Below are 27,987 nucleotides of genomic sequence, written 5' to 3' on the forward strand. Positions count from 1 at the left end.
TACAGAGCTATCACCTGCTTCTAGAGAGATGTCTAGTGGAGGCTGGACAGCAAAAGAAATTGGCTGAGATTTCTTGGCCTTCTTGCTTAACAGTAGAACCTCTGGGTTAATTGATTCTGCCATGCTACTCTGGGCTAACTGTTTAAGCCTCTGTTTTTCTGAGATAGATGGCCAGTGAAGACAACTGGCTTCTAAGAATCTTAGGCACAAAATGCCTTAAAAATATTACAGGAGGTATGGTTGTGGGAAGCATGCAACATAGCAACAAAACAAGCTAGTTTCCAAAGTTCTGTACAAAAATATTCAATGTAGTCCTTTTGAGGAACATTTAAACAATACACAGAAATTAAAATACATGTGGATAACGTATGACTACGAGATACTTTGAAGCATCAAATCTATTGCTACAGGGGAGATTTATCATGTAATCATATCTATATCTATAGCTATCTGTCTATATATATATATATATATATATATATATATACACATATACATATATATATATATATATATATATATATATATATATATATATAAATATATATATGTGTATATATATATATATATATATATATATATATATATATATATATATATATATATATACATACAGATATACAGAGAGAGAGAGAGCTACAGATATACAAGGAAAAATTAATTAAGTCTGTTTTGTTGATACACTTTGTGGACAAAATAGATGGTTGACAACTGTGCAAGATCACTTTACCAAGGTTAGGGAATATGCCCTTCCCCCAGTATTGTGCATTCTCAGATTTAGAATGTATAATTAGTGGGGGGTGCAATGGATCTTGACACCCTGCAAAAAGCATGCTTTATTGTTGCATGCTATGAGGGTATGAAGCAGAGCAGTACAGCTGAGTGCCAATGTCATGTTTTCAATTTCCTTGTGCTGATGTTAGTCACATCAGCACTTGGTGCTTAGAGTATTTCAAGTACTAAACTACAGGACTAAATGTGAGAATAATGCATTGTACAAGCACAGTGTTTTATGCAAACAAGCAGAATTTCAGTTTTTTTATATTGGAAGTAGTAGCAATGGACCCTAGGGGGGGGGTATGTGGGAAACACTTGTAGAGTATAGAGAATTATACTGGCAGTTAATTTTGGAAGCCAGTAAATTCCCAAGACTTAATGGCATGATTTAATTTGCACCAGTACTGAAATTAAGATCAGCAAAGCTTTGACATTTAACATCTGGAAATTTTTCCAGATTTATATAAGTAATTTATTCTACTGGGTCTATCTATTAACTTTGCAGTGAAATAGAATACCTTGTTGACCTTTTAGCACTTGTATTTAGAATTGTATTTATTTGGTATATTTGCCACTAGAGGGAACCAAAAACACACCTTGAATATTTCTCTAACTGATGGTTTATACATTTTTCTAACTAATGGTTTATACATTTACTAAAATTGATATAAATTATATATGAACACTTGATTTTATTGTTTTAAAACCAGTAATATAACTCACACATCTCGTTATATGGGTACTTATTGTATTACTTTCTTGTTGATATTTGTGAACGAAGTGACACTACAGTTTTGTGTTCAATTATTTAATTGCAACTTCAGTCTCATTGGTTATGTTTTTAATTATTTATGTATAAAAGGTGAAGGTTGAGATACTGTTTTATCTGATGAAGTTGGTGACGGAAACGTGATTTTACATTGTCAGCGTTATTTGTGTTGGTTTTACATTAAAACTGTTCGTGTCATACGATCTGGGTTCGAGGTGCTTTTGTGCTGGTTTATTAGTTTAGGAGCCCCTTGCCTATTTATTAGCTTACATTCCATAATGAAGGCATTGCACAACTTAAAAAAGAGACATTTATGCAACCTGATAACACCCCTGCTATTTAAGGACACTTTTGGACCTTTATTAAAATTTATTTTTAATAATCTTCTTCAGGATGGAATGGTTTCAGGATCTTGGAAATGATCCCATGTTACTCCTATATATAATAAACATAACAGAGAGGAGTGTAAGAATTAGCGATCCATTATCAGTCTATAAGCCTGACATCAGTTCTAGGAAACAGTTAACGGTGTATTACTGATATCACAAATAATAAAAATTAAACTTAATTATTAGATATTGCATTATTAGATAACCAACCAACATAGTTTTCTAAAAGAAAAATGAATAACCAAATTGAGTTTTATTATCATATTTCTAAGGATTAAGATATGGGTCTATCATAACATGTAATATACTTAGATATGTGTAAGACTTTGATGCAGTGCTACAACCAGTTATTCATAGTGCAATTCACACAGAAATATGAATCTATATATAATAATACATAATATGAATTAGTTATTAGGAAGACCACAATCAATTGCAGTACATGGGGTTTGTAGGTTCATAGGTGTGCATTAGGCTAACAACCACAAGGACCATTTTATGCCTAGCCATACATCCCAAATCTGTCAACCTCTGATACCCTTGATAAGTGTAAGTAGGGGGTTGGGAAATGAAACATTTACAAGTGCGGGGCCTGTGAGATGAACCATTTACAGCCTGCATGTGTTTATTAGGGACATAGGTGCCAAACCAGGGATGAATTTCCTGTTCCCTTTCCAACTGTCCAAGTTACACTTGAACTGGATTAAGGTGGATGGGGAGCCTGTTCCAGGAAAGGGATAGTCTCTGGGATACATACCAGTCTCTCCAGAAGGTCTTATTTATAAAACAGATAAGATTTAAATATTTAGAATGGGAAATTCTGGTGCAAGATGGTTTATTACAACTTAGAACTGAGAGGAACATTAAGACAACTTTAAAAACACAAAATATCTCATCAAAACTGTTATAAGACTTCATCTAATGTTTGAAATAATGTCACGTGATAATTATATAACATTTCAGTCACATTTCACTTTAAAGTTTTAAAGAAATATTGTATCTAATTGTTTCAAGATATGGCATTTCTATTTTGCTCATCTGTCGTAATGTTATAGGGTTACCACCTGTCCCTCTTTGCGAGGAACAGTCCCTCTTTGGGCAGTTGTGTCCTGCAAAAAAACCTAAAAAATGGCAAATGTCCTGAGATTTTAGGACAAAAATATTTCCTAAGTTTTCTTTAGTAGTTGCATAAAACAGTTATTTTATGTCTGAAACACCTAAATGTTATATGAAATAGCATAAGCAACTCAAATGCTATGAGAATAAGCTTTTATTTTGGCAAGAAAGTGAAGTTCTGTCTTTTGCACCGGCCATGGGTATGTTTTATCCTGCAAAATCTCACATTTCTATAAAAAATGTCCCACTTTGGGCATTTGAAAAGGTGGCAACCCTATAATATTATTGATTACCTCTGTTGTTATAGGGACATCCTTGTGGGAATGGCTAATAATTGTATATTCATGACTTCTAGTTTGATGGATTGTATTAGATTTTCACTCAGTACATTACATTATTTTAAAAATTCTTCATCAAAATAGACCATTTTGGCAGCCCTTATCATTTGACATTTAACTATGGAACATTTTTGGTGGTAAGGGTGGCTGCTAGTGTAGTGTAGGAACATAATTGAATATGTTGGTTCCCTAAATATACTAGATGTCAGTATACCATTATGGTGGTCCTTGGAGATTTTTACGTCAATATAATCAACTGAATCTTGGCTGGTCTTGTATGTGAATTTTAAGAATAAACTCCAAAAGGGTGTAAGAGTGGTAAACACAACCAATAATCCAAATAACCACTCCAACGCCAATATCTACAGCCCAGGAACACCACTGGTACACAGAACCGTACTTGTTTTTTTGAATAAACTGTGGTTCTGTGTACCAGTGGTGTTCCTCGGCTGTAGATATTGACGTTGGTGTGGTTATATGAATTTTAAGAATGTTGTAGTATTATGCAGACCAAGTACAAAAACCCCAACGGTGCAACATGAACTGTGAACAAATCTTACAAAGCTGCAAAGCTGCTAATATCCAGTCCTTTATTCAAAAATACGATAAACAAGGGTTTTTTTCTTTCTTTTTTTTTTTTTTTTTTTTTTTGTTTGCCAGTTACCTTCTGCGATTTGAGCATCAGAAATAAGATCCTCTTGGCTAATTACTTTATATTTCTCAGCATGATCTTTCTGCACAAAGTATAAAGTTGGATACTCAATAATGATCTTGTTTTTAAAGTTTTCAAGCAGACTTTTGCTGATATCCAGCTTGTGATACCTGAGTGAATTGCATCGCCTGTTTTCTGCTTTCATGAAGATGCTTACTTCCTCTGGTTTGCACTGGACATAGGCTTGCAACCTCTGACGCAGAACTGGATCAGATTCAATAGGGTCAATGTACTGTTTTAAGATTTCAGCAAGCGTTTTATCATCTGGTACTCTTTCCTCTGAATATTCAGCATCAGCCTGTGGAAATGAAAGTTTCAAATGCCAAAAGAACATCTGACTCTTCCTTGAAAAGCATGTGGTGTTTTCTTTTCCCTTAGAAAACCCGCCAGGTAAAAATACTAGGTCTATTTTACGTTTACGGGCTTTTTCCTTCATGGAAAAGAGATAAAAATTACTTGTTTGAGGAAGTTTCAAAGTTTTTCTACAAATGTTGTCCGTCAAGCGATCCATATCTTCAAGAAATCTGTAATCACTCAAAAGATGTATTTTGTTGAAATCTTCTAATGAAACAAATGCAGTTTTATCTCTGACTCCAGTGCAGTTAGTTTTCATTTTATGTTTCTTCACGCACGGCAAGCTGCAGGAATACTTCAAGCACTTTGGACAACGATATTTAGCTTCTTCCTTCCCACAAACATCACATCTTGACAATGACATTTTATTTTGTGATTTTGCATATTTTACTTGGGCAGAATTATTACTTTCCACCTCTTCTGAAATGAAGGAAACCTCTTCTTCTTCTTCCATCACTTGCTGCATAGAAATTACACACCCACGTGCATTTATTTTTGCGTGTAATGTTGTAGTATTGTTTATATAATGAATGAATGTTTCATTGGGGAGTGTTTCCAATAAGTTTAAGTACATGTTATGGATTTCCTGGATCATACAGGGGAATCTATAGTGTCTAAGGAAGTGGTATAGGATTCTGCTTTTGGTAATTTGAACTTAGAGAAGCTGAAGAGCATTGTCGTGTTTGACCAGCCTTGAGGTATATTTACCTGTAAAAATGAATATTTACCAGTAAAAATGGGAGTTCCTCAGGGTTGTTTTAGGACCAATATTGTTGAATATTGACTTTGTTGTCATCCTACAGGGTAAATGCTGTTAGATTAGTATGTATGTTGATCATTTACTTATTTATTCTTTGCTTACTATTGATAAGGTTGTTTCCATCATTAACATCAATATGCAAGAAATTCGTATTTGGCCTGAATCAACAGATCTTAAATTTAGCACACATAACTGTTGCGCTGTGTTTTTTTTTTCTTCTTTTTTTTTGAAATCAGAGTTAGAACCTCATTTATGTATTTTTGTGGAATCAGCAACATTAGATGATATTGAAGCTTTCAGTGATCTGGGTATTTTAATGATCAATATTTTTTTCTTTTGGAAAACATGTCAATATAATATGATGTTGTATTATGAAACAGTTAGGTATTATGCTTAAACATATTACATCAAGAGATACTAGCAGCCTGACTGCTTTGTAGAAGAAATATTTAAACTCTCAAACATAATAACACTTTTTGTCTCTATACTAATGGCCATCTTAGGAGTCATGAAACTGTACAAAGGAGGTTCACTAAGAAAATAGTATAATTAAAGGGGGTGGCTTATTAAGGCAGATGTAAATATCTTAACATATAGTCCACATTATTGATACATAAGAGGAAACAAATATTACTGGCACGTGTAAAAGGCATTTACCACATCAATGGGAGCCTACTGAACAGTGAAGGTATTATAAGAGATCTGGGGACACAGGTTGACAGCAACCTCTCCTTTGAACAACACATTGCCACTGTGGTCAGAAAGTCCTTCTATGTGGCACATCTCATTGCCAAGGGTTTTGTATCCAGGAAGAAAGAGGTCATTATCTCTCTCTACTCTTCCCTCATTAGGCCAGTCATCAGGTATAATGTCCCATTTGGCATATACCTCACTAGACACATGCAACAACTGGAAAGGCCACAAAAGTACCTCACAAAGAGGATCCTAGGCCTTAAACACATGTCCTACATGGACAGACTAAAAAACTCCAGCTATTCTCTGTCTTGTATCGTCTACTAAGAGGCAATCTCTGCTTGACTTACAAAGCCATGTCTGACCCAGCTCTGTTAGAAATGCTACACCTAAAGAAATCCCAATCCCTCCGCACCACACGCTCCAGAGACCTGAACCACAATCAACAGAACATGCAGGAGAGACAGGTTCATAACCTAGAGACTGCCCATGCTCTGGAATAGACTTCCCATACATGTCAAGCAGAGCACCTCACTGGCCCTCTTCAAGAGAAATCTTGATGAGTGGATGGGAAATAGAAAGTTCATCCTGGGGATTACTCCAGTGGCTCTACTTGATAGAGGTACTGGGAACTAATATCAGGCGGCACAATGCCAGGGGACTTCTATGGGCTAGGCTTGTAAAGGCTCCAGGGCCATTAGTCTAGTACACACCTATGAACCTATGAACTTTACAAACAATTTTTGGCATAGATGTATATCATGGTGTATTAATACTTAGAAATAATGTTTTAAAGTTACATTCAAAACAAGATGAAGGCAGTCTTTCATAACTTTACAAATGCTATTAATAAGGAATAAGCTCCTCACATGAATAAGATCTTCATGGAATTTAAATATATTTAAATGGAGCCTGGACAACTGGTTTATTATTATCTGCACCAGCAGAAAGTAATAAATGTCTTATGACAGCCTAATGATGATACATTTTTGGTGATGTGAGAAGGATGGGAATAAATGTTTATCTCCACAGTGGACAAGAAAATGTTTTATCACATCATTTTATGTGGATCTCCTATGGTTTTCTTTATCTGGCTTCTTTATTTAGTTTAAAGTACTGTTAAAAAAGCAGGCGATTAATTAAGTATGCGGTTTCAGTGTAAAAAAAAAATAGCAATGTTTCATTTTTAACTGTTTTTTAGTCTGTTGTATTTAAATAAGGTATGTGAATGAAACTGGAATATTTTTTTATCTCCTGAAATGAAAAATCTTGCTTCTTTATAAACTAGCTGTACACATTTTTGTTTGCATCTTATATTTTTTGTATTTTAAAGTACAAGACGCTTTGTAGTGGTGTATGCATATCCCTTTTTAATTATGTATATATTTACTTGGAATATATTTTGAGGATCCCTAATACAAATACAACACCCAACTTTTTGGGGATATCAAAAGATCTGAAAACAAACTAACAAACTGAGATTCAAGAGAAAAGAAAAGAAAATAGTTCTTGAAAGCTACTGCTACATAAGTAAAGCATTTGTTTGCAGAGGGCTTTACAGCCTACTATTCTACACCCCTTCTGCTTACAAATACTTCCTCTGAAATCACTGGCCTTAATAAATTAGTGGAATACTCCGAGACACCATAACCTCAGATTCAGTATATTTTCCCCATCATTCGCACTTTCAGTTCTCAAGAATGGCTATCACAGTTGTGAGACTTACAGCATGCATCTGTATTAAGACAACAAAGTAATTTAATTGCTACTGAGTACTTTTACTCCATATCCATCACCCTCAGTGGCAGTGATCCTGCCTATAACTGCAGCTATAGGAGAACAGCGCCTTGTATATGCACCAGATAATTGGAATTGGCTTAAAGCAATTTAAACCTCACTTCCACATGGGCATGTGCATGCTGATATTTGATTTGGTAGAATACAAATACTTCTGAATAAGGTACAAACTAATGTGCAACTTTGCATTATGTCCTGACATAATCTATTTAGCAAGAAATTTTCTGTATACAGATATGTTTATCATATATTTGTATATTTATTTACAGAATATACTTACTTTTCTGAAGCTTCTTCCCATTGGCTCTCCTTGAATATAAGAAACACTGATTCAGAGATACCTAAGCTAAAACAAGAAGACAAATAGTCATTGCCAACAGTTTCTATGCTTTTCTCATAGTACTACAATAGTGTTAATGTAACAACAGTTCTTATCAGAATACAAAATTACATAAAACAGATTGATCTCAGTAGAAAGGAACTGTCACTGCCATAAGACTTTTAAGTCTGAATTCATAATTTCAGAAATTGCCTACATTTGAAGCAATATTTCATAAGTTATTATCCATATTTTTCTCAGCAAATAGTCACATTAAACAGGTTCAGCTTGGCTTCTAGCTGTGTATAAGAGAGGAAAATATGGTCTCACCTAAAACAACTGCTTCGGCAGAAAAGCTGCTGTGTATCTGCGTATATCTGGAAAGCCCAGGCCCCCTATACCTGCTGTGAAGCATAACCACAAATGGGTCCATTCATTTCCTCCCTCCCACCCAACCCAAATGATTAAGAAATACATTTCTTGATTTTTTTTTTTAATTCCTCCATCAGCGTGTCTGATAGCTATCCTACCTTTACTCAAATGGTCCATTTGTTCCAGCAGAATGAAAGCCAGGTATTGTGACCTAGCTGAGAGCCCAACATCCCATTTGTTCCTGCCTAGGAATCCTTAGAAGCCATCTGTTCCCTGGGGAGAGTCAGGCATTAGGAAACCAGTCAGCTTGCTTGTCCTGAGATGGCAGTGTGGACGTAGCCAGCTTGAAACTCCACTAGATAACTACCTAGTGCTCGTGCTATGTATCATCAATAAGATTAGGCAGAGCAGCTTCCCTCTCCCAGTATGGGAAAGCCAGCAATGGCCACTCACTCCCACCTTCCCCAGCCATCTATTAAGGGCAGCCGAACCACTACTTCAACTCAAGTTGCCTGTGACATAGTCAGGGCTTTCAACTTCTCCTCTACAGAACTGGCCATGGTCTCTTGCTCTTGACTAACCATGTGAAGGATGCTAAGACAGGAGTATCATATCTAAGAAATTACTGAACCAATGGGAAATGCAGCCACATATTATCTGCTGTCCAATAGGATCTTAGCTCATTTTTCTAAGGTATTTTAAATATGTAACAAATGCCCCAATAAAAAGTTACAGGTCTCCTCTCTAAATTAACCAAATGTATGTAACTACTTGTTGGACAAATAACAGAGTCATATTATTTAAAAGACATAAATATTGCATGAGGCTTTAGATGAGCTAAACTTTACTTTGAATAAATTAGATTTGTACCTCAGGTGACATCTATAATGTCAAGTGACCTTCCTCAATTAGAGAATGTGTGAACGTTAGCAGGATTTAGTGACACTGGGCAATCAAAACTTGGATATGCAGAAGAATCTATGGAGTGCATAATAATATGGAAATAGTATTAGCAATATAACTCTTTAAATGAATAGCAATTCTGTGTGATTTCTCCATGTAAACTTTGGCCTCTACAAAATTAATGATAAGAAAAGTAAAATTATGTATCTAGGAAAATGAGGGGGAGAACAAGTTCTTGCACAATAAACAGTGGAAGTGAATGATGAAAGGATGGGGTGGCTGTGAGGAACTGCAAGGTGAAAATACAGAAAAAGATGCACCAGATGAAGTCTAAAGACTAATAAATGGAAAAGGGGGAGAACAAGTTCTTGCACAATAAACAGTGGAAGTGAATGATGAAAGGATCGGGTGGCTGTGAGGAACTGCAAGGTGAAAATACAGAAAAAGATGCACCAGATGAAGTCTAAAGACTAATAAATGAAAAAGTGACGTGGAAATAGAAAACATATTTGTTGCATTAGAAATAGTGGAAGAAGAAGAGGTAGATGTGAGCTTTGTGACAGAAAAGAATGGAAGGTTATATCAGGTAAGAAGAAAACGATGAACTGAAAAAACAAAACAGAAAAACAAGAAAAGGTTAATATAAGAATAGCATTACTGAATGTGAGTGGCATGAAGAGTGATTTTAGAAGAACAATGGTGTTTGAATGGTGTGAAAAAATAGATGCAGAGGTAATTTCCTTAATATAAGATGTGCAGAATAAAAGAAAGTGGTGACATTTGAGATGATGTGGAAAAAATGATACATGTTCAGGTACTGCAGTATTATTAAAAAATTAAGAGATTAAAATATTATAGGTTCATTGGTTCTTACTAGGCTACTGACCCTAGAGGATCTTAGAAGCCTAACCATGCAGTCCCATGTATGTTTTTGCACTTGTAATTTAAATATGAAATAATCCAGGGCAGCAGAACATTTTCATGTTACTCCTTTCCATAAGGGACAAGGGATGAATTTGCAGTTTCCCATCCATTTGTTCAGAGTATGAAAAGTAGTTTGGTTTAGGTGGAGAGGAAGATGATTCCAAACTAGGATTCTCTGTGATACTTATCTATCCCTCCTGCATGTTCAGTTTATGTTACAGAGGAATTTAATATCTCTTGAGTAGCTGCTTATGCCACCATCAGACTTGCAGATGTGCAGCCGGGTCTGACAAGATATGATCTGTCGAGGCTCCATATGCAAGGTGGAAGTCACCCATCAGTAGCCTGTATGATACCAAGAATAAGGATAATGCTTTGAAATGATCAGTACAGTTCTTATGATTTAGGCCCTTGCTTTTCTTGATGAGAAAACATTGTAGGCATTCTGGTTGTGTCAAATGTTTGGATAGGTGCATGTCAAAGGGGGTTTAACAAGAGCATTTTTGGCTTCTTAAGAGACTTATTTTTGTGTGCAATGAGTTTATTATTATTATTATTATAGATCCTGTTTGTATTGGAGTTCCTCCATAGGGGGTTATTATTGAACTTGGCATTGTATTTATTTCTGTTGGGGGACAGATGAATCTATGCAACAATTTACATGAGCACAGAATTTGGCAGTAAAGGATTCTGCATAAGCAATGGACTGCTCGAGGTTGTGTGGGCATTTGAATTTAGCCAAGTTATCACTCAGTTTTAGTAAACTGGGCTTTGTACAGTCTCTGAAAACTGAGGTACTGGAGGATGCTTCAGGCTTCAATATTACGGTGAACGTGGTTAATATATACTCTGATTTGACCAGGGAGGAGATTACAACTGGTGGGTTGTAGAACTGTCTCATATTGGTAAGTACAAAGTCCAGGATTTTATCACCTCTGGATGGGGTGTGGACTAACTGGTCCTGAGAGTTTGAACTGATGAAGTCCAGAAATCTCTGTGCATTTTTTTAAGAATTTAGAGACACCTCCGCCTTTAGTACCTTTGTCTAATGCAGTAGGCATGCTCAAGCAATAGACATTGATGTCTTGCTTTGATGGAGTGATTTCACTGGTCTTGAACCAGGTCACTGTGATGATGCATACACTGATGTTTACCAGGCCCTATTGAACCATGAAAATATTAATGCATATAATAATATTCTCCAGGGTAAGTAGGGGCTGCAGGGTGTGGAGTTTAAATTTAGAGCTCCTAGCATTGAGCAGCAATACCTTAACTCTATCTGGATTCTATTTATGTTGAAAGCTTTAGAAGATTGATATTATCTAGAAAAGGCATTATGGGGTGAACAAGGTTTTGGCCAATTTATGGAAGCCTCGGGTGGGGGGTGGCGTACAGGCCTTCCCTGGTAAAGCAGTTAGGACTATCTATACCTCTTTGAATGACACCAGAAGCTAAGCCAGTTGTTGAAGTCTTTTGTTAAAACTGTGGCGTCATTCTTATTGATGGTAGAATATTGCTGATGGCTAGGTTAATACCTGGCTCAGACATATATTCGGAGACCTATGGTGTCTTTCTTCATATACTCCAGGGAGTTACATCTCAGGTCATTTACACCCACATGTACAATGACTGCATCATGTGTGTGCTTGTGGTGTAAGAATTTGAGTGCATGTGTGACTTTGCAAACCCTGGCACCTGAACACTGACTATGACCCCTGCTTAGCATAGTCTGGTGAGTGGTGAATTGCTGTGTCTCAATCTGGAGGAGTCACCTATAAATAGGATATTGGACTATCTCAAAGGTTTGCCTTATGGGCTTTTGAACTGAATCAATGTGACTCTTAGGGAAAAAGTGCATTCAGACAGTAGTTGCAGGACCTATTAGATAAAGCAGAACAGGAACTGATGTTGATAATGGGTGACTTGAATACACATATTGGGACAGACCGAACAGGATATGAGGACCATCTGGGTCTATATGAGTAGTTCAACAGAAATAAACAGGGACAGGGTATTCTAGACTTCTGTCTGCCAAATGGCTTGAGGGTGGCCAACACATGGTTCAGCAAGAAAGAGACAGTCAGAAGATCACACACAACAGTGGCCAAATGCAATTCAGGTAGACTTCCTCCTAGTAAGGAGAGGGCACTGGGGTAGAATCAGTGATTGAAAAAGTCATCCCCAGTGAAACAGTAGGCCCACAGGATGGTTGCCACAATCAGCTGCAAGTAGTAGTCAAAGAAGGCTCTACGGTCAACAGAGACTAGGCTGAAGAGCTGGAAGTTGACTGAAGAAAAAGCACAGGAGTTCAAGGAATTACTTACTCAAGGCTCTAACACCTCAGGAAGAAGAGGAAATAGGTAGAGTTGAAGAAGAATGGCAGCACCTCAAAACAGCAAGTGTGAGGACTACAGAACATTTATGCAGCTAAGCAAGGTGTGAGAATAAAGTACATAAAGAAAGGTTGGGGAATGCAGAACTCCAGGAAGCCATTAAAAGAATGAAGGCATGCAGGAAAAAATGGAAGATAGAAAAGATGGTCCAGCCTAAGAAGGAATGCTGGTTGGCTTGCAAAGAAGATAAAAGAGGAGTTACAATAGCAAAGAACAAGGCATCAGAGACACTCCACTAGCTCCTGAAAGTGACTTGGTAGATGAAACAAAGAAACTGTATCAGGTTGCAAGGTAAAAACAGATATATAAAAAAGACAGTCAGTCCAAAGGACATCAAAGACATATGGAAGGAATACTTACAGCAGATTCCGAATTAAGAAAACCCCACAGAAGCTATACTGCCCCAGGTACAGTCTATGTTGAAAGGAGAGGAGGAGCCCACCCAGGAATAAGTAAAAGCAGCACTAAGGAAAATTAAGTCAGGGAAAAGCAGCAGGCACAGATGACATCAAAGCAAATATGATTAAGATGTTGAATGAGATAGGGGAGAAATGGCTCCTGAGGGTAGTCATAGCAGTATGGAGAAAAGGGTGTATCACAGATAACTGGAGAATAAGCATACCATTTCAAGTGTTTACAAGAACAAAGAGGACATCCACAACTGTAGGCAGTACAGACGTATCAAACTCCTGTCACACTACATGAGAGTTCAGGAGAGGGTGATTGATAAATGAATGTGCAGAACAGTGGAAAGTAAGATGGAAGATGAGCAGTTCAGATTCAGATCAGAATGCAGTACAACTAACCAGATGTTTGTAGTGATGTTTGTAGTGAAACAGACAGTTGAGAAGAGACTAGAGATGAGGAAAGAGTCCAATTGGGCATTCCTAGACCTGGAGAAAGCATATGACAAGTTCACAAGAAAGCTGATTTGGGCAGTTCCGCAGTGGTTTGATGTCCCAGAAACATCAGTAAAATTAGTGCAGGCTATGTACAAAGACCCACTAACTCAAGTACGAGCAGTGTTTTGTCTCACAGAGGGGTTTCCAGTAGAAGTGGGTATGCATCAGGGTTCACCTCTGAGCCCACTGCTGTTTATACTGGTGACGGATTATATTAGCAAACAGGTCAGAGGGGACAGATCAATAAAAAACTGCTGTATGATGTGGTATTATAGGCAGACTCTGAGCAAGATCTTTAGCAAAGGATAGGGAAATGGAATGCAAAACTGAAGGCATGAGATGAAGCTGAGTACAGATAAACAGTTATAATGGCAGCAAATGGAGGAAATCAGAAGAAGCTGAGAACTGAGATAGAAGGGAAAACAGTGGAACAGGTTAACAGCTTTATGTATCTGGGAGGGTTAATTGAGGAGAATGGAAGTCTGAATAAGGAGGTCAAAGCTAGAAGCAGAGGGGCTTCAACCAACTGGCATAGAGTGTCCAGGTAATGTATAACAGAATAATGATAAAGGTAAAACGTAAGGTGTACAAAACAGTAGTGTGACCAGTACTACTGTATGGTATAGAAATCTGGGCAGTAATGGCAGAACACTTGATGAAGATAGAGGTGATGGAGATGAAGTGCCTGAAACAGGTGGTAGGATGCACACTGTGGGACAGAAGAAGCAATAAGAATATTGGAGCAGAAGATCAGAGCAGAAGCCAAAGTAGCTACAGTTGCAGAGAAGGTTATAGACAAGATTACACTGGTTCATGCATGTGAACAAAAACACAGAAGACAATCTGGTGAAGATGATTTGGTGCAAATAAGAATAAGGCAAGAGGAAACAAGGGTGTCCAGTAAAGAAGGAGATGGACTGTGTGAGATAAGAACTACGACTGTCAGACATGGCTGCCAAAGAAGATAGGAGATCGATTGAGAGAGATGGTGTCACTTGATACAACACCCCGACCCCATGTAAAAAAAAAATGGGAAAACAAGAGTTGATGATTATGATGATTATGACTCTTGTCATGACTGGTGCTGTCTGTGTTGTGTGTTTATGATTTTCTGTAAATTACTCAGGGTACTTCTTTTTTAGGTTACATTTAGGAGGCCTTATTTGTTCTAGATAGATTTGTAGGTCTAACTGTTTAGTTTAGTGACGTGATGTGTAGTACTATTTACTTCCTTGTTATTTGTACTGTTTACATGTGAGAGCTTTGCCTCAAATAGCATTATATACAGCATTCACACACAGCGTCTACTTTCGAAATTAGCAGGTGGTTGGCAGTAACCATGACATAACATTGTCTCAGAATCCCCATTTCAACCAAGCTGGCTGCAGAGATAAAAATCTATCTTTCCAGATGCTTACTAATGTGGTCTAAAAATGGAGTAACATTTAGGAGGTTTGGAATTAATTTACTGGAGTGCTGTCTGCCTGAAAGAACAATCTAAGTCTCCACATGAGGAACCTCTTAATGTAATTTCTGAGACAGAGCATTTCGGCTTGTAGCTAAAATATTGATTTGGGGAATACTAAGTGTGGACAGAGAAAATTTCATTTGAGCACTACATCAGGTATGTAGCAAAATAATTTATCTTGACTGCTATCCCCACTGACATGCAACAATGTACAGCATTTATACAGCTATAACTGGGAGGAGGAATTAACAAAGGTTCCTAAAAGAGAATCTGAAAGTGAAAGAGACTGTGTCTATCAAATACAGAGCTGTGCAGAATGCCATCACCTACTGTTTAAAAGTATGTGGTAAAACTGAAAGAACCAGTAAGGACACAGCTGGAGCTCAGCCATTAATGTCTATCCCTCATACAGCAGCAAATTACTCCCGGTCCCCCCGAATAACGTCGACCGCCTTCACCAAGTTTACACTTAGACTAGAAAATGGACAAGAAAAAAGAAAAGTTGTCAAAGTAGGAGAAACAGTGGGAAGTTTCTGGAAAAACACTAGCTACTTAGCTAGATGGCACAGTTATCTAACAACTTTACAAAGGAGAACAACAAATGTAACAAAACTGAGGATCAATTCTTAACACAAACAGCCAAGAGACCAAGAAACTTAAAGGGTTCTTCTTCTTCAAACCTTTGGAAGACATAGTGAATGGCTATCAGCAATGTTTAAACTGAGTGGTAAAAGTGAACGAACCAATAAGAATGTAACTGGATCTAAGCAGTAATGTCTAAACCTAAGACAGCAGCAAATTATTCCATGGCACAGAATTACTACTACAGCCCTCAGAAAGTTTGCACTTACACTAGAAAACCAACCAAAAAAAGTACTTTTATGTGAGAAAAGTTGTAAAAGTTGGAGAAACAAAATAAAAGTGTTGTAGGCAGGGATAGTTTTAGTGTGTGATGTAATAAAGCGACATAAAGTGTTTATGTCTATACCAATTAAAAATGAAATATAAAATATTTGCAGAAATTCATAGTTAGGTAATAGCAAATATGTCTATTGTGGTTGTCAGAGACTTTAATTTTAATTTAAGAAAGGAGAAAGGGAAAGTAGTAAAATATGTAAAAATGACAAAAAAGTAGTAGAAATAATAGTAGGTTAAAAATAGGCAAACAGAGAGAATATACTTATAAGAGATTTATTACTTATTGTTTAAAGATATAAGTGAAATAAAAGGTGGAATTAGAGAAGCAAAGCTTCATATTACAGGGCTGTATAGGCAATAATACGAGAGAATCAAAATGGTTAACAAGACTGCCAGGAAAAATTGCAGAAATGGAATGTCTTAAAAAAAAATAAGGTTATTGTAGGAAGATCATATGACAGTGAAGCAATTTTATGAAGTCTGACAAAATGGTAGATGTTGTAAACAACAAGTCTAAAATATATACTAAAAAGCAGAGAAAGAAAGAGAACAATGGAAGAAGGAAAAAATGGCACATATATAAAAACAAAAAGCAAAATAAATTTAAGAAAGAATAATTGAGAAAGGGGTAGGCTCCTGTTCAAAGTGACAGAGACAGGAGAAGAAATATGTCTTAAGTTTTTTGCTTATTTTTGACAGGACTTTCTGAAGAAGCAGATTCACTTTTTCCAGGAAAAAAACTCCCAAAGGATAGGCATAGCCTTCTGGATAGGCAGAGTAGTATTCTCTGCCCCTTCTCCCAAGAATGGCAAAAGTGGCTCTTCCTTACCTGCCAAGGACACTCCAACAGCCAATCAGGAAGTGTCTAATCCCTGTTCCATGATGGCTGTAGGGACTACACCAGTGGGAGCCAAAGAAAAAGATGAATGGTCTGAAGAACCAGAACTGGCCACAGTAGTCACCCATCTGTGGCTAAGGCTATTTAGCAGCCTACTATGGTGGCAAACTCTGTTTAGTAATTTTCTTCTTTTTGTGGCTGGAGGCAGGAAGAACAGAGGAACTTGGAGGTTGTTTCATAATTAAAACAAACAAAAAAAAGATGTCTGATACACAGGGAAGCCTGGCAGTAGTCAGTAAAACAGGTAAGTATTGAAAAAAAATATTTTTTTCCCTGAAAATAAGATGCTTTTAAACAGTTTCCCCAATCACTAAAAGTATAACAACACAATTTTACCAGAGGAAAAGTAGTTTTAACTTACTCAACTTTTTCCCACAAAAGTACAAAGTAATGCTCCTCTTCAAATGTTACTAAAACTCACATGACAGTCAATAAAAAAAAGTTATGTACTTACCATAACTTTCCATCTGTGTTGTCCATTTTCATTCTTCCTCAATGAATGGGTTTGGATCCGACCCTCGGATCCGACTTGGCCACTTTCTAAGGATTCTAGGTTCCAATTCCCTAGTTCCTTACTTTCCCATAATACCCTGAGCACTGCATTACCTCAGATTGAGTTTGCTGCTAATATAACATATCCCAGAAAAAAAATTTAACTCAAATAGCTAAGACAGAACAATGATAGCTGAAAGGTTGAGAGCTCAAACAACAGCAATGGTCCCAAACAGTGATAGTATTAGGTCACTCCCAAAGACATGGATAGCGGGAAGGTGGGAGGGAAGCTAAGGAAGAATGAAAATGAATAAGGATGGATCGTTATGGTAAGTACATCACCTTTTTATCTTATGTTGTCATTTTCATTCATTCCTTAATGAGTGGGACAGAATCCCCAATTACAAATACCTTGGGTGGCCCTCATGGAAGGATTTTCCGTAGCACCACAGAACCAAATGATGCTGTGTTCCTGGAAATAGGATCACAGGATCATCGGAGATTATTAGGTTATTGACCCGGAGGTCATTTTAAGCCTAGCCCTTTCATCCAAAGGTAATACCATAAAAATGCTAGTCAATACCCAAGAACGCATTTAGTGATGACTGCCCATGTCTAGGAGGGTTGTGGATGCTATCCCTGGTAAGAATTTACAGTGCCCTATCCACTCATCCAGGTTCCTCTTGAACAGTGTCATAGAGGTGCTCTGTTTCACATAAATTGGTAGTGAGTTCTAAAGACACAGTAGTCACTGGGAGATAAATCTGCCCCTCCAGCATGTCCTATTTAAGTCACAGGCCATATTTAGGTCCTAATCCCATTTGATTTATGGATATGCAGCAAGTTCATTAGCTTTGGGTCTTAGATTGCTCTGTAGGCCAGCCATAAGTCTCCCCTAAGAAGTCTATACGATACGGAGTATAGTGACAGGGACTTTAGTCAGTCTGTGTAAGGCACATGCTGGAATCCCTTGATCTTCTTTGTTAGAAACCTCTGAGATCTCTCAAGTTGCTGCAGCTGCTGAATATGGTACATGCCAAATGGGGCATTACACTCAATTGTAGGTCAGATAAGTGCTGAGTAAAGAGGGGTTATAACCTCTTTTGCTCTCGAGGTGATGCTTTTACTAATCAAGTGTGCTACGTAGAAAGGTTTCCTTACTGTAGTAGACACATGGTGGTTGAAGTTAAGGCTGTGGTCAACTTGTGATCCATAGAAAGATTTCCTTACTGTGGTAGACACATGTTGGTTGAAGTTAAGGTTGTGATCAACTTGTGATCCCAGGTCCCTTACCACTTTAAGGGTACTTAGGGTATTGTTGTTGATTTAATAGTGTGAAGGGACATTGTTTAGGCCAAAGGGAATGATGATGCATTTCTTTGCATTCAGTTTGAGACTGTGTCCAATACACCAGCCGTTGGTCTGTGTGAGACCCTCCTGGAGTATACTAACATCATCTGGGGAGGCAATTATTGCACCTAGTTTGCAGTCGTCTGCAAACATGGTCAGCCATAACCCCTTAGTTTTCATCTGAACTTCTGAGAAGTGTATACCAAACAGTAAGGGGTCTAGCACTGACCCCTGTGGCACCCAGCTGGTAACAGGTCTGCTGGTTAATGTGGACTCACCCACTTTGATAGTGTGTATCTGGTCTGTGAACCAGTTTGCAACCCATCTTACAAAGAAAGGGTTTGCATTCAGTTTGCTAAGTTTATTGGTAATGCCTGAATGTGGGATTGTGACAAAAGCCTTTGCCAAGTTGAGGTATGCTGTGTGTACAGATGTGCCCTCATCAATGGCCTTGGTCACATTTTCAAAGAAATCCACCAGATTTAACAGACAGGATCTGCCCTTGACGAAGCCAAATTGGGTAGGATCCAGGGTTTGGAGATCACCCATGTCTTTATTTATGAGGTCCATAATGATACATTCCATGGCCTTACAGATGAGGATGGCCAGGCTTATGGGTCTGTAATTCCCAGGGTCTGTTGCTATTCTCCATTCCACAGGAACAAAGCCTGTGGTTAGGCTATGATTGAAAAGGGTATTTAGTGGTGATACTTGTTCATGTTTTAGCCTATTTAGAAGACAACCTGGGATATTGTCTGGTCCCATAGAGGCTGTGTGTTTTGCCTTAGACAAGGATTTAAGGACCTGCTCTTTAGATATGTAGGGTGTGGGGGTGTTTGAGGGGAAAGTTTGTGATAAGTTAGGAAGGGAAAAGGAAGAGAAATGTTCACCAAACCTATCCACTAACAGGTTTGCTATCTCTATGAAGTCAGTGTGTGCGATACTGTTGGCCACTAGTTCTGCACATACTTGGGTCCTACCTTTTACGCTATGTACATAGCTGTAAAAGGCCTTATGGTTATCCTTGGCTGTACTTTGTAAGTTTCTCTCAAAGGAGCCCTTGGAAGATTTGGCAAGTTGTCTTATTTGCCTGTTAAGGCTGAAGAGGGTGATTTTCCATTGTTGGGGCCTTGCATTTATTTTCCTGAACAGCAACTTTTTGTATTTATTGTAAAGTTTGTTGATGCTGGATGTCTACCATGGCAGCTTGGTTTTATTTGGGACTCTGGATTTGAGTCTTTCTGGTACAGCCAGGTTTATACAGTTATGCAAGTGATTGTACAGGGCTTTAGTGTAAGCTTCGACATAGTTACCACTTCCAGCTTGGGGTGGGGCCTGGAATGCATTTATACCTTCACCTAGGACAGCATAGTTTGCCTTGGTGAAGTTTTTAGTCTGATTTCACCCTTTGTGAGTTCTGGTGTTAGTGCCAGCTCGAAGGGGACAGCTTTGTGGTCAGTAAAGATACAACACACAAACACTGTTCTACAGTGGGTCTGTCAGTTGCAGCATGTGCATCTGTTTGACATGTTGGTGAAGACTGGATCTAGAATGCTTCTTCCTCTTGTCAGGATATGGACAATTTGTTTCAGGGCATTTGAATTAACAAAGTCAAGGAACTTTTGCGCTAGCGAGTTAGAGCTAGCATAGGTTTCCCAGTTGATAGTGGGATAACTGAAATCCCCCATAACCAGTGTGTTCGGTAAAATTTGAATTGTCTCCAGTTTGGTCAAGTAGGCTTCATCGGCGTTATGACCCATGGAGGGGGACCTAGAACTGGCTATGACTTGAATGAGGGTCTTACCACTGTAACCTGGACCTCCAGTAACTCCATGGAGTTGTCCATTCTAACTGGACAGGAGATTAATTTATCTGTAATATAGATTGAAACACCACCTCCTTTGGTTTTCACATACTCAGTTTCTGGTCTAAAGGTGTGGAAGGCATTGTATCCTTGCAAGGCCAGGATACTATCTGAGGCCTTGAACCAGGTTTCTGTGACTGCACAATCTTCTACTGATAGAAGTGTTTCCAGGGAGTGCAGTTTTTGGTTTAAGCTCCTAACGTTTAGCAGTATGACCCTTATTTTGTTCTGATTGGTTAATTTCATGCTGGTAATGTTGTTTTCAAGACCTTGCCTAAAAAAGGCACTATGGGTGAGGCAAGAGCCTTTACCAGCAGCCAAAAACATAGAGGTGCCAGGTGCAAACTGTGTGTGGCAAAGCAGCGAGGTTTGTCGACCATGGCTTCCCAGGCTGACAGGAACTGGATCCCCTTTGAATGACACCAAAAACTAAGCCAATTATTGAAATCAATCATTTTTTGTTTATACCGCCACATCATTCTAGGTGAGGGTAGCATGCTGCTCAAGGCTACGGACATGCCTGCCTGGGACACATATTCAGAAAGCTCAACCATGTCTCTCTTCATAAGTCCAGTGATGTACACCTCAGGTTGTTCACACCAACAAGAACTATGACACAGTCATAATGGTACTTGTTTCTGAGAGACCTGAGTGCATGCATGATCTGATGAATCCTGACACTGGACAGGCAGCTGACCATGACTTTTTCTTTGTCCAACCTGGTTAGTGGGACATCCGTGTGTGTCTCATTATTGAGTCTCCAATGACAACATTTGTTTTTTGAGTATTACGTCTTATTGGCTTGGTGGGTGAAACACTGGTGTTGAGACACTGGTGTTGCTATGTGCAATGGGTGCTATGGGGACTGTGTTAGTTGTAGCAGTCCTATGTTTTAGAGGTCTCTGATATTTCGGCAAGTTTTATGAGAGAACCTCCATGTATGTGGATTTTCCTGTTTGATGCATGCTATATGTATGAGTAGTGGTGTGCATATGTAGTGGTGGGTGAGTTGACAAGCTTCTCAGTGTTACTGTTTTCAGTGAGAGAGAACACGGATTCAAGATTCAGCAGAAAAATAGCAGTGAGACACTAAAAAACATTTAAAACAGCAGAAAATCAGCAAGGAGACTCTAAAGAAGGCTTTAAAAGTTACTTAAACACTGTTTGGCGAGAAAACAAGAACAAGCAGAACAGATAGCTTTAAAGCAGTGAAAAATACCAGTAAATACTTAAACAATGAAAACAGCTTTGTAAACAGTGAAAACAGCAATACAGTTCAATTTAACAGGCATAGTAAAACAGACAATTGCAGTAAATACAGTAAAAAGGTAGGCAGCAGGCAATAAAAAAGTGAAGCAAATAGTATAAATAAGCAAAAAAAAAAAAGAAGAAAAAAACAGCAACTTGTGTTTTTTTTGGAAGCTCAGAAGCCTCTAGTCATCTGGTATCTCAACTCAGAGTTGTGGATGATGTCAAATAATGTCAAATTTGTAATGAGAGACAAAGGTATGAGCATTAGACTACGTGGCAGCTGCATAAATGTCATCAATGGTAGCCCTAGCCCAAAAAGTAGCTGACGTAACCATCAACCTGACTGAATTTTCCTTTTGGTTGCTTTGGTAAGATTTGTTTTTTCCCAATTAAAAAAACATGGAAGATACAATCCAGTTGCATTTTCTAGATTAATATTGAAAACTGGTTTTCCCATCCTGGTGTTAGAAAGGAAAACATACACTGACCTGTTTTTATAAACTCCTTGGTTCTATGAAAGTAAAAACAAGGTTGTCTCTATACAACTAAGAAATAAATGGTATATTTTCCTTATATTCAAACATTTAGGAAGAAAACTGGTAAGTTAATGTCTTGATTGGTGTTTGATTCAGAGGTCACTTTTAGGTAGACAGGAAGGATTAGTAGGACAACCCTGTCCTTGCAGAAAAATTGATACAGTGTTTACCACAGAATACTAAGAATTCTGAAACTCATCTAACTGAAGAAATTGCCACTAAAGGACAGTTTAGATGATAAAAACTCAAAGTCTACTTTAGCTGAGGGCTCAAACAGTGGATGAGAGAAATAAAGCCAGATCCCAAGGTGGAGTGGGATCTCGAAATAGAAAACTAAGTAAAAATGTATCAAAGGCCTTGTACAAGTTAGTTGAAGCTAAGGGGAAGGCCGTATCCCTGATGTGGTAGTCAAAGATGGCTGCTAACTGCAACAGAGGAGGTTGCCCTGGTTTTAAAAATAGAGGCAAGAACATGCAAAAATGGCTAGGATGTTTGTTTGTTCCTTTCGGCTTTTTCCCGGTTAGGGGTCGCCACAGCGGAACTCCGGTCCACTAATGATTGGCAGCAGATTTTAACGTGCTGGCTTGCCAGGCCTAACGCACAACCTTCAACGAAGGAACGCCCATTCACGCATGTCGCCACACAGAAGACGCTCTAACTGAGAATCGAATGGGCAACGTCTAACTGTGAGGCGACAACGGTACCGCAGCACCACCAGCTAGGATGAGAGAAGAAAAAGGAATTAAGTCTGTTCAGTGCATCCACAAAGAAATTCTTTTCCATTTGCTCTTATAAATATTTCTGGATGAATGTTTGTGGGATCAAGAAAGGGTTCAATGAACTGGAGAGGGAAGCCTTGAATATCCAGCCATCAAAGTAAAGGGAGAAACCAATTGGCCCGTTTGAGGTCTGCTATGTCCAGATGTGTCATCCCTGATGGCTGCGAAAAAAGATCCTACATGGGATCCAGTGTCCAAGGAGGATGAACTAGGTGAGACCACAGAAAAAGGGAACCGTATCTGCCGAAGCCAGAAGGGGGCAATGAGGATTACTTTGCTTTTCAACCATCTGGCTTTCTGATGAGTCTTGTACATTAGGGGTAGGACAGGGTAAGCATAAGGAAGAAAGATGGAATAACAAGGACTATAGCATCTCTCAGTGACTGTTCCTGAGGGGAAACTAGGGAAAAAGTGTCTTCTGCATCACTGTTGAGGAAAGTGACGAATAAACCACAGCACAGTTGACCTAATTTATGGAAGGTCATCTTTGTCACTGATTGACTGAGAGACCACTTCGAGGAATCAGAATGGCCCTACCATGCTTGTCTGTTAATATGTTGTGTTTCCCCAGCATGTGCATCATTACAAGAAAGTGGTTGGAGAAGATGAAAGGTTGCTGGAAGTCCAACCACCACTCTACTCCAGGATTTCGAGGATGCCACTGAATGAGACACCTTCTGGAGGTGATCGTGGGGACCCTTCACTTTCATCAAACTCCATATTCTAAATGACTGACTCTTGCAGAGATTCTAAGTGCCTCCTCTTACACTTCTTCTTCCTAGGGACCTCTTCCATGGGGTGTTAGGGGGGAGGTGTCAGAAGAAAGTGTAACACACTGCTGGGTAGTCTAGAGGTCTCGGGCTGGCTGTCCTTGTGGCATCGAATGAACAGGCTCTAAGACAGAGACATATGGGAAGTGGACTGGAAATCCAAGGGGATTAGATCCATCAGTCCTGCTGAAGCAAAGAAAACCCTCTTCGTATATAAACTTTCAATGTCTGCTGTAACAAAAAAAAAAATTCAGTCTTCCCAATGTCCACATTCTTTAACTTAAAAACAAATTCAGCAGAGTCCAAAATGAATGCTGTTATGTCTTTAGCAAACCTATTAAAATGTTGTTAAATAAAAATTTCAAATGGTTTCTGTTTCTAACCCTCCTGCAAAAACAATTGGTCTAAAAGGAGGATCAATAGTAGATTTGTGAATTTTCAGAATACCAAATATGATCGGAATTCTCAGACTACTTACTAATAAATATTCGGCCATTACTTGGGTAATCCTCCCATCTTCCATTTTTTTAATACATAAATCTATTAATTATATAAAGTTGCACAAATCTCATCATAGGCAACACACTTGTAAAGATCCCATTCATTTAACAAATAAATTAGAATTATTTCTTAAAGAAAACAAAGTTGCTCTCTCAACTAATGAAAGATTAAAATACTTTCTCATTACTGGTTTGGATAACATATCACTAAATTCAGTCTCACAAACAGTCTTGTAAGGTTAGACAATATCCAAATGTCTTGGCATGAATTGACTAGGTTTACATAATAATGCTGGGGAACAGAATTTTTAAAAATGATAGGTTATTTTTTTGTAAATAATTTCAATGCACTGGCACTATAAACAGTGGAAGCTCTTCTGGTTGGAACAAAACACAAGCACCTGTATGTTACATACAGTACCCTAGTTCTCTGCTCATGAATTGGGAACAAAGCCAGAAATAATGGAGAGGACAGAACAAATAACTGGAAACAGCTGCATTTTTTTAAATAATTCTCCAATTCACTTAAAGTTAACAGAATAATAGGTTCAGTAATTTAAACAAAAATAAATACATAAGTAAATTCTTATTTGTTATTCTGGTGGTCACATCTGACCATTTACTTCTTCTGTTTTAGAAAGATTCCAAAGTAGATCTGGTGATGCAATTTTCAAACAAAAAAATTCCTCACCTGTAATGTTGAACAGCAAGAAAAACATCATGTACATGTATACACCATAATTTCCAGAACTATATCAACCACCAACTTTGTGTCATCAATGTGACCAACTCATGATGCAAATTAAACAGCAAGAGTGATTATAAAGACCAGTTTTGAAGATGTGAAAAATGTTAGTAACATAGACATTAAATAACTACAAAATCAAGAAATGGTGGGCAGAAATTAAGCACAAGCATGTCAGGAAAATATTACAAGCAAATAAAGGGGAGTTTTCATTGCACACAATGTTTTAATGAACACTAATCAAGTAGATGTTTCTCTGTCTGGAACTTTAGTGAAGCCCAAAATAAAGAACTCTGCTTGTTTATGGGGCAGTTAAGTTATTTTGCTGTGTAAAAGCACCATTTATGCTTATACCATTGAGTGTTACAGTCATGATGATTGAACTTTCATAGGTTCATAGGATAATACTAGGCTATTGGCCTGCAGGCCCTTATAAGCCTAGCCAAGAATTTCACCCATTTTCCCACAAAGTAAGCACCTGCTTCCCCTGTCCAGTGGGGACACAGGTGGGATACCAGGGGTATATTTTCTGTTTCCCACCCAGTCATCCAGGTTCCTCTTAAAGAGTGCTAGTGAAGTACTCCGCCTGACAAGGAGAGGGAATCTATTCCATAGGTGGGAGAGTTGTTGCGACACAAATCTATCCCGCCAACAAGTTCTATTAATGTCACAGACCAGGTTGAGACTTTGCATGCAGGTTGACTTACAGATATGCAGCAACTCTATCACGGTTGAGTCTGAGACGGCCTTGTATGTCAGGTCACCTCTGAGCAGTCTGTATGAGACTGAGTAGAGGGACAGGGCTTTTAGCCTATCTGTATAGTATTGGTGTTTGAGACCATGGATTTTCCTGGACAAGAACCTCTGCGGTCTCTCCAGCTGCTGCATGTGCTTGGCAAGGTACATGCCGAAGGGGGCATTGTACTTGATAATGGGTCTGATAAGGGAGGAGTACAGAGATGTTATGACCTCCTTGTTCCTGGATGAAATACCCTTATTTATGAGGTGGGCCATGTAGAAAGCCTTCCGTTCATGTTATTTTGCATGCTTGTGTTATATTTGTTTGCTAGGAGAAAAAAAAAATCAGCCTCTCTCTTCTTCCATTTACTTGAAGTTTATATTCTATTTTCCTTTATTCCGTACCTCATGTCTCCCTGTTGTTAATGCAAGTCCCTAAACTTTTAAAAATAAATCATAAATTAAACATGAAACAGAGATGTAAACCTAATCTTTTCTCTGCATCTCCACACCTCCCAATACCTATATACACTAACTTAGTGACTACTGTTTATATAGAGTACTGTGAATTCTACAAGATATCACAATTTCAGCCTTAGTACAACTTCACCTTCCTCCATTCACACTATAATTTCTCCTGTTCAGTGGATTGCAATTACAGGCTCCAACATACCAACGGGAACTCCTTTTTTGGCCTCACTATTTCACCAACTGCCTCATGGCAATCTTGAATTACTCCATAGATTCCCTTTCTTCCACCCACTCTGCATGTCCGTTCCATGGTCCATGACCAGGAAGCATTGTTACAGATCCAGGAGTGCCTCCTTTTTGTACTGTCCTTCATCTAGATTGTGAACTGACCTTCACACATTTTTCTAGCAAGATACAGTTCCAGCTCTTCTAATTTTTGGTTTTCCCCTTTCCCCTTTGCCCTATCTATTCTTCTCGTGGCTTTACTTTGGACTGCTTCCTACATCCTGATGTTCTGCTCCATACATGACCTTCATTACTGCACACAAAGTACCCAGAATGTGGCCTCACTATGGTGCAGTACAACAGATACATTACCTCCTTACCTCCGCATTCCAAACCCTTAAGGGTAGATCTTAAGTGTTCTCTTTGCTATAATCTGCTCCTCATAGTCTAGTATAAATATGAAAAGAGACCTACAGATGTTTTTCCTGTTTTGCAGTCATCAGTTCAACATCACAAGTTAATAGTAAGACCAGGACTGTTACAATTACAGTACTTCGCATTTATCTGCAAAGAACCTCAATTGCTACTTTCCTGCCCATTCAACACTGCTGTGCCTGCCTTTGCATTATTTGCAGAATGAATGACCATGCTTTCTGTTCACACAGATATGTCTGAAGGAAACACACTGAAAAGAAGTGAGGCTTGCTTGGCGACATTTGCATTAATATGGAAATGAATGTCACACTACTGTTTCTTTCTGCAGTACATATTAATTTGCCAAAGCAGTGAAATATAAAAGCAATTTATAAATCATGATTCATAACTATAATACAAGAAAACTGCAAGCATAAAACATTAAGAAAAACATCTAATACTTACTTGATTTCTACTTTTATGATGTTTTTCAGTATGGTTAACTGATGCGCTAAGGCAAAAATACCATTCATGGTGATTTTATTTCCACTAGCACTAGAATAAAACAGATTTATTAAGATATAAATAGCATGCTAGCAAATATTCTATATTCATTTTACAGTCCACTAAATAATGGATGTAATTACATTACAAAAAAACAAAGCTGCAATTTAAGATGAAGGGATACTTTCGGAAACTGCATTATAATCTAAAATATACCAGTTTGCAGTACATAAGCTGACAAAGTATACATATCAAAGATAATGTAATCAAATCCAAAAACATAGTACAGTTAGTAGAAACCATTCAGGAAGTCAACCAGACAAAAGGCAGTAAATATTTTGTGTCACTTGTCTACCATAGCAGTAGATCTGCAACCCCAGGATTGCCCAGAAGATCTGCAACCCCAGGACTGACCATTTACAATAACCCTGATGGTGGCCAGTCCCATAGTGTTAGCAATCTCAGGAGTTACAATGATTGGAATGGTTAGTCCACCCGGCCACCACCACCCACACCCAGATCCCACACTGTGAAAGGAAACATGCT

The 27,987-nt window shown here is 38.2% G+C and overlaps 1 protein-coding gene across 2 annotated transcripts in view; it reads right to left on the reverse strand.

Moving 5' to 3' along the window:
* The window catches only part of LOC122809712 (protein NLRC5-like), a 1,339,659-nt gene extending 1,312,185 nt beyond the window's left edge, over positions 1-27,474 (reverse strand). For both annotated transcript variants that reach the window (XM_044081407.1, XR_006365941.1), the window contains exons 1-2: positions 27,403-27,474; positions 7,986-8,051 (exon numbers count right to left, since the gene is read on the reverse strand). In XM_044081407.1, coding sequence (XP_043937342.1) covers positions 7,986-8,051; positions 27,403-27,470 — 134 coding nt within the window. In that variant the 5' untranslated portion in view covers positions 27,471-27,474. The remainder of the gene's footprint in view (positions 1-7,985; positions 8,052-27,402) is intronic.
* Positions 27,475-27,987: the final 513 nt, after the last annotated feature.

The sequence above is a fragment of the Protopterus annectens genome, chromosome 8.part0 (genome assembly GCF_019279795.1).
Source record: "Protopterus annectens isolate FY-2018-M chromosome 8.part0, PAN1.0, whole genome shotgun sequence".
Taxonomy (NCBI): Eukaryota; Metazoa; Chordata; order Ceratodontiformes; family Protopteridae; genus Protopterus; species Protopterus annectens.